This window comes from Primulina huaijiensis, chromosome 2 (assembly GCF_012295235.1).
Source record: "Primulina huaijiensis isolate GDHJ02 chromosome 2, ASM1229523v2, whole genome shotgun sequence".
In the NCBI taxonomy this organism is placed as follows: Eukaryota; Viridiplantae; Streptophyta; class Magnoliopsida; order Lamiales; family Gesneriaceae; genus Primulina; species Primulina huaijiensis.
This window is the reverse complement of record NC_133307.1, coordinates 17187962-17196140: the sequence shown is the minus strand read 5'-3', so window position 1 is coordinate 17196140 and position 8179 is coordinate 17187962. Positions and strand designations below refer to the sequence as shown.

The window sequence follows — 8179 nt, the reverse complement described above, 5'->3', positions numbered from 1 at the left end:
TTATATACCTAAGATACATTCTAATTATATTTAAAGTCATCATCATAAATATCAATTATATATTACAACATTATCAAAACTCAAAATCCACCAACTCGACCCATTTGACCCAAAATCGACCCAAACCCTAAACCCTAAACCAAACCCCAAACTCCACTCACTCGACCCAAAATTGACCCACTCACCTCTCACTCGTCCTAAACTTAAAAATCCTCCACAAACACATTACAATATCTGTCCACTCGACCCACTCACCACCTACTCGACCCAAAATCAACCCACTCACCACCTGCTCGACCCAAACTTAAAAATTCACCACAAATACATTACAATATTTATCAAAAAAAATTCAAACACATTAATAAAATCGATTGTCTTTAAATTCAAACAGATTCCATATCATTCAACTCTTTCTTCTACCAAATTCTACAATAGAAAGAAATCTGTTTTGTTTTTTTCTTCCACGTATTCTCTTGATCACAGGTGGCAATACTAAAATATCTCAGCACACATGACCCACACACTTAGAACACTCCACTCACCTGCTCGACCCACACCACACTCAACCCACACTACCTACTCGACCCACACAGTTAGCACACTCAACTGACATCTTAGTACACTCGACCCACACACTTAGCACACTCAACCCACACTACCTTGCTCGACCGTAAACACTCACACTAACTCCAACCACAAAAATTCTAACCAAGAACGACCAGACCTAAACTGAAACAAATCTAGTTGCTACAATATTACGATAATAGTAAAAGCATTACGAGTATATACTTACTTCTCTTATAAATGTTCAAATTTTCAAATGATATTTGATTATATTTTGTTTTGTTTGCTGTGAGGAACACAAAAATAGCTAGAATGAAACTCTAAAACCTGGAGACGAGACCATTTAAAAATTATTTTTTAAAAAAGTGAAATCTAACTAACTAATCAATGAGCTAATTAACGATCTCACATAATTAACAGAGTCAACTCCATTTTCTCAATTTAAAAAAGTCAAAATCCTTTTCGTTTAATTAAATTTTTAATGGATCATATATTTTTTATTGACCCATAGTAAGTGTACGTATATCTATACATTTTATTGTTCATTGATTACTAAAAATAATAACTCATGTTCATTAATCCAGGTTTTGTATTATTTTGATCTTGTGTGTTATTTTAATTTCTATATATATTTTATATCGTTTTAAATCTTCAATATTTAAAATACGTATTTCTAACACACTTGTAATTGTATTTGGTATAATTAGTTATCTTAATTAATCAACTCAATAATATTTCTATTTATGTCAAATTATTGGATAATTAATTATAGGGCCTTACATTTTGTATAAAAGAATTTCTCCTTTTTTACTATGAAATTTCACTTTTGTAGCAAAAGTATAAATAATAGCTTTATAATATATTTTAAAGATTAAGGCTACTAGAATTGAACCTTAAAGCATATTATAATTATAGTTTTCATCTATAGGACTAATGATTTTAAAATATTATTATCATTTAGAGTGACTGAAAAAATTGAATTAAAAAAAAATAGTCTTGTACTATAACTGGAGTCTACATAACTTAATAAGAAATCTTCAAAGTTTGTGAATCTAGCATTTTTTAATATAACAAAGATAAAGTATTCACTCTTTTTTTAAAAGTTTTATTCCTAATACGAATCCAATATGAAGGCATTTATAATTTTTATCTCTATGTTTTAGTAAAGAATATTGGAAAAGTACATTTATCGTTTCAAAGGATTTTGTAAGTTGGATATGCCTTTCTTTTGTTTTGATTGTAAAATTATTTTTGAAGAATTGGTATATTGAAGTTTGTAGATTTGATATTTATTTACTCAAGGAATTTCTCAGTTATCAATTGATTTATCAAATCTACTATGATGATTTCCTCTGTATTTATTATCCTTCTAGTATCATAAGAATTTTAAGTAGTAGAGTTAAGATAAATAGATCTACAGAAAATTGAATTCATTTATTAAAGTTTTTGTTCGATACTTAACTTCTCTCTACGATCTCAAGCAATTCTATAGTTATACAACCTTCACTTTAGGAATTACATACTCAGACTTTCTTAGACAAAAAACACTGAAGAGAAATTAAATTTCTAAACTTAAATTGGAAGAGGGAATCTAAAGATTTAAAATGAAAAACTTGAATGAATTAAATACTTTAAAAAAAACACGAATTTTACAATACTTTCATAATTTACAATTCAATATTCATTATGTGTCTAAGTTGTGCATTCCTTCTTCATCGATATGATCTTCAAGCTATAGAATTTTTTTTAGGATATATATATTAATTTTGACTCTTTTATTCTTCTTATTCTAAAGATTTATTAAATTTCTAACATAAAAAGCGCGGTGTTACAACAATACCTAGATTCAATTTTATATAAAGTAGAGTGTGAACTACAAAATTGGAATTTAAAGAATAACAACTTAAATTAATTAAGGTGTTTTATTTTCTTTTTAAAGTCTAAACCACTTGTAGTTTCTGTGGTTTAATTTCCCGTTAAAAATGTTGAAGGAGCTAAATATTTATTGTCAAAACAATTCAAAAATCACATGGGATTTCATGTTTTTCTAGCCGAAATTTTTTTACGAGGTTTAATATCAAGTAATTTTTAAATGTTTTAATATAAAATAAATACTTTGGGAAAAATATTTGTCGTGACGAGATTTTGATTGAGAATGCTCATATTTAAACTAGGGACGGGACGTACATCGATCATTTGGGGAAGTTTCCATATTCTTATCATACAAGTCCCTCGATTTCAGATCATGTAATTTTTCAAACCAAAACCGATCGAACTAAATCAAGAAAATACATAAACCTAAACATCACAGTTTTATCCAAAGCGAAATTTATTACTTCAAAAAAAAAAAAAAGAGTTTTTTTTAGCTTGACCAGCAATTCTAATTACTTCCATATGCGTTTCAACTACATCTATCTTCATAGTTGTTTTTATTAGTCACTCAAAATATATTCATCACATATAAGTAGCTAAAATATATGCAAGAAAACATACTAAAACACAGACATGTTCCTAGTTTCAACTGCTACCCAAAGCCTACAAAAAGTGTAAGAAATAAGAGTGCAAATCAGGGGCCTTGTGAATTTTACACGATGTGCCTTCTGTTAATGTCTTGTTTAGAAAAATTTAAAATTCTGTTATTATATTCTTGAGTAGGTCTCTTGTGAGACGATCTCACTAATCTTTATCTGTGAGACGTGTCAACCCTACCGATATTCACAATAAAAAGTATTACTTTTAACATAAAAAATAATATTTTTTCATGGATGACTTAAATAAGAAATCCGGCTCACAAAATACGATTCGTGAGACCGTCTCACACAAGTTTTTGTATATATTCTTATGCTTTATATATCCACATGATTATCATTTTCATTTCCTGTTATTTATTGACGATATTAGAAAGATCATCACCTTGCTGGTTAGGAGGTTGAAGACAAAAGGAATGTAGGAGGAAGATCAGATATGACCGAGAGAATGATGAAGGGGAAGGTAACCACAAATCAGAGAATTTTTTTCATTTCTTTCGTTTTTCCATATTTTTTCATTTTTACGAATGAATAAATGATATACAATAAATCATGTTCACATTCAAATTCAAGGATACATCTTGCATCTTCACGCACAAAACGGACACATTGAAGCATGAAAATCTAAATGGACCACAGATGGCCGGGATTGTATCTGAGAAATAAAACCACCATCGATGGCCATCAACCATTTGGTCGAGAATTACGGAAGGGAAAGGGAAAGCTCTGAATTTTTATATGCGCTTGTACCAAAATCATAGTACTTCGAAAAAAACAGCCATCGCCTCGATTACTCACAGATAAATCGGTCAAAATAGGCAACAAACAGGCCACAAAACCAAAACTAGTAATCCAATGACTGTCGTTTTCATACCAAATGAAAGAAACATACAAAAATACAATGAATTAGTCATGGTAATATGGGAAAACCATGCAACATTAATGAATCTCCATGTACCCCCCCCCTCTCCATATCTTTTGCAAAGCTCATTTCACATGCTGTTAGCCGTTACGCAACAAGCAAAAGCTACCTGAAAAGTACATCGACATGTTAGAGGGTAAACAGATGCACAGCAGCTCTGGGGTCAACAGTAGTTGCTATCAAGCTCAAGCAACTCAAATTCTACATCTACCGGTTCCAATGTAATATGTTCTGTCACAAATATTTATCCTATATGAGTTGAAGAAACATAAGCAAACATTCAAATTGTGTGTGGTGTGTATTCGTGTGCATTTTGCATCAGCTAACAAACTCATCTTCTGTGGACATAGTAATCATACAGATGCAAATAAAAAATGAAAAATTTGATGTTAGTGTGTTCTCCTTACAGGAACAAAGATACTGTCAAATTTCTTAAAAAAAAAGGTGGAGTATAAATTATTGAAAGCTCTCTGATCAACGGAATATGATATTTCTACGTGTTTCCAATGAAAAACAAAAAAGAGCACTTGATATCGCTGACTTGTAAGTACAACTATCCCACACACCTTAGCAGAAGCTGCATATTTTTCTTATCCTTTAACGGCAGAAGAAAAAAGGCTGCAACAAGGTGATAGGGTGGTAGGTTTTGCATCAAGGTGATAGGGTGGTAGGTTTTTCTAGTATGTGCTATTCTTAGCTCATCATAATGCAAATACCATATATGTAAAGAAGTGAAGATCTCTTCTTTTACTGAGGTCTAATACTCTAATCAATTAACAAATCTAATTAACTTCAAATTAAATTTGTATCCCAGGAGCCTCTCACCCAACCGCCACAACTAATAAACACAAGGTGCACAAAGAAAATATAACGTTTTAATTGGCAAGTCAATGCAGTATCAACCAAGAAATATGCAATCAAAATATTTCTTTGAGAAATGCTTCTCCTGGTGCTTAATTTCGTGCATCAATTAATAAAAAAATCCATGACACAAAACCATGTCATCTAGACAAGACACGCTCATTTTGTGTTTCGCTAACAAAAAGGGGCATGAATAAATCATGTGTAAAGCAATAAGAAACGTTATGACAAGACACATTCAACTGTAGGATTACAATGGATCTACTGGATTTTCTTCTCCTTGTTTGAAGACAGTGGACTCTTGCTCAGCATCATGTCAGCAATTTTTTGATATTGTATTCGAGCTACATCATATGCAACATTCAGCTTTTCATCTATTGGAATTTGATACTTGTTGTACAAAACAGGGAGTGACAGACTAAGAAGAACACCTGTTGTCTCAGCAAGACAAAACCCAACATGAATATTATTGTGAAGAACAAAAAATAAGGTAATCCGTTGCAGAGAATTCAACACTTACCAATGTAGAGCAAAGTCAGAAAGTTGAATAAACTACCAACATAAGAAATAATCAATAGGCCTGTAGCAACCTAACAAACAAAAATCCAAGAAGGCATGGATAATCCCTCAATCAGCACATGTATAATCCTGATAATAAGCAATACTGTATTAATGTAGGAAAACAAGCTAGAACACCTGAGAAAAGAGTCTAAGATTTCCAGCAATCGCAATGTCACGTGCAATTGACAATGCAAAGTTTACCCAGACTCGCATCTCATCAGCAGCCTGCACAACAGTCTCTTCGGAAACCTCAAGATTTGGGAGAGGTGGCAGAGGTCTAAAACCACAAAAACAAGTCATTCACTTAATATTTGTCAATAATCAAAGAAAAAAATCAATACACATTAAAGATTCCACACTCCCCACATCCCTTGAAGAAACAAAAAAGAGCAAGAACAAAAACCCATTAAAACTAAGATAAAGAATAACAAAAAGCAATAAACTAATCTAAAAATAATAGTCGATAATGATCCAAAAACCTTAATTCATATACCTATTAAGAAGTGATGCAGATTTAGCCCATAAGAACAAGATTACTACAAGTAACAATAGAACATTCGACACAAATGACAGTAAATTGTATCCAGCTCTTTCAAACAGAAACCACAGGGCAGTTGAACCCACAAGAAAAGCAACACTCTGTGTCCATTTCTTCCATAATAACAGGTCAGCAACTGCATCACAAACTAAAACAAAAAATGAATTTAATCATCGCTACCACTAAAATCTATTACTCAAATCTCCTATAATAACAATGAATACAAACGGCATCGATGGATCGATAATGGAATCAATTGAAAAATTTTACTCCGACGAATCAAGTAATGAACGCGAAAGATTTATATCCCAATTGTAGGCGTGTAACACTACGATACCTGCACCACCGCCGAGTGCGAGATGAACAGAAAACTGTCGCGAATCTCCCATAGCAGGTAGGATTTCAGGTTATGCAAACGGAAAAGTTTGGACGAAAAAGGGAGGGGGAAAAGGAAGAGGGATAAAGGACAATTTGTGGGGGCGACGATTGGAATTTCGTAATTTACAAGGAATATCTATTTTATGTTATATATATATATATACATACGTATGTATATATATTTGTTTCTCATGAAACTTTCAGGCCTAGCCATGTACGTGATCGTGCCAAATATGAAATGATCCGACTTCTTTGTCAAGCGTTGTGCGTCTTGATTCGACCGTTAATTCTAATTCCCTCGGTATGGCTTCAAACCGAAAAATATAAACCGAGGAATGTGATGAAATTGTATAGAAAATTTATGAACAATATTAAATTTAATTACGTTATTATGAACATGAACGATAATTTTATAAGAAAGTTAGAGGAATATGCCAAAATCTAAAGAAACTGGAATGTTAGAAATTGAAAAATATACAGATAAACTATTAAGAAAAATTGAAGAAGCTTTGCTGATACTGTTTTTTGTTGAATGTTTGTCGTGTGTTTTCTGATTCTTCATCTCAACTTTTGTTCCACTCCATCGAACAGTTGGTCATCTTCCACTATCCATCATCGTGGATCATGGGTCAACTTCTTTCATCGTGGTCTTCAACTGACTCCTTTTTGAACTTGTCTACTGGGCCTCTCCACATTCTGGGGTCTTGTATTGTCATTTGATTTCAAACATTTGGACTAAACAATTTCCCCCTAGCCAATTTGGGCCATTGGGCCAATTTGGCCCAATTGTGGCTATTTGGCTAATGTCTAATTTGTTGTGTTCGGTCTTCTAGCTATTCAAATATGAGCCCAGCGTAGAATCATATGGTTGAAAGAAATGGTTCTATGGACTTGAAGATGAATTGATAACTGAGACACATGTTCTTTTTTCAACAGGTTAAATCCAAGTGTGCATTCCTTGAATCCTCTAATTCCTCTGTTGTTTCTCAACCTAAGTGTTGGAAACTTAATTTCGGATGTTTGACAAACCGATTACTTATTGGAACTAACTGATCAAATATTCGATCCATACAGCTTGCCTAACTGAAGATTATCGCGCATATTATCTAAGGCAACCGAACCCAGCTGAACTGAACTTTCGAAGAAAACCAACTGATCAGTTGAAAACCGATCAGTTGATATATTCAGCCGTTCCCGCATATTATCTAAGGCAACCGAACCCAGCTGAACTGAACTTTCGAAGAAAATCAACTGATCAGTTGGAAACCGATCAGTTGATACATTCAGCCGTATGCTTCCTTCAACTAAACATGTCTCGGGAAAGAACGATCAACCGACAAAGAGACATAGAAGATTGCAACGCCGCACTTAAATCAATAAAGCTTAGAACAACACATTTCGGCGAAAGAAGTTAAGACGCCGCATCACAATAAATGAAGGAAACAATATCCAAGGAATAATCAAGTAAAAATCAACGGATACAAAGATTCAAATTTATCTCAAGCTACCGTTGGAAAGGAAGTATATAAATAAGTGAACAAAGCAGTTGAGGATAGACAATCAACGCATTATTGAAGCTTGCTGTTACGCTGCTATAATCACAATTCACAGCTCACGTATATCAGATATATCAGTAGCATCTAAAGCTACACTTTGAGCGTGTTAGCACCTTGTAATTCAATCAAGAATATATCAGTTGTGCTAAGATCAGTCACGAACTGATAAAAGCTGTTGTATGCTAAGAGTTTCAGTTTTGGCTGTGTTAAGTCCAAACTGAAGTGGGTCAGTACAAGTCTTGTATTCGATCAAAGTCTTTTAGTGGAAATC

At 32.9% G+C, this 8179-nt stretch overlaps 1 protein-coding gene across 2 annotated transcripts; it reads right to left on the bottom strand.

The window, feature by feature from the left end:
• Positions 1–3862: 3862 nt before the first annotated feature.
• On the bottom strand, positions 3863–6474 carry LOC140967430 (reticulon-like protein B11). 2 transcript variants are annotated; one of them, XM_073427954.1, is made up of 6 exons: positions 6312–6474; positions 5930–6122; positions 5572–5713; positions 5396–5465; positions 5130–5306; positions 3863–4123 (listed from the first exon to the last, which is right to left on the bottom strand). In XM_073427954.1, the coding sequence occupies exons 1-5, from the start codon at positions 6361–6363 to the stop codon at positions 5137–5139; spliced, it is 627 nt and encodes a 208-aa protein (XP_073284055.1). In that variant the 5' UTR covers positions 6364–6474; the 3' UTR covers positions 3863–4123; positions 5130–5136. The 2 variants fall into 2 exon arrangements, with proteins under 2 accessions (XP_073284055.1, XP_073284063.1); XM_073427962.1 differs by having other exon boundaries at positions 5930–6110.
• Positions 6475–8179: the final 1705 nt, after the last annotated feature.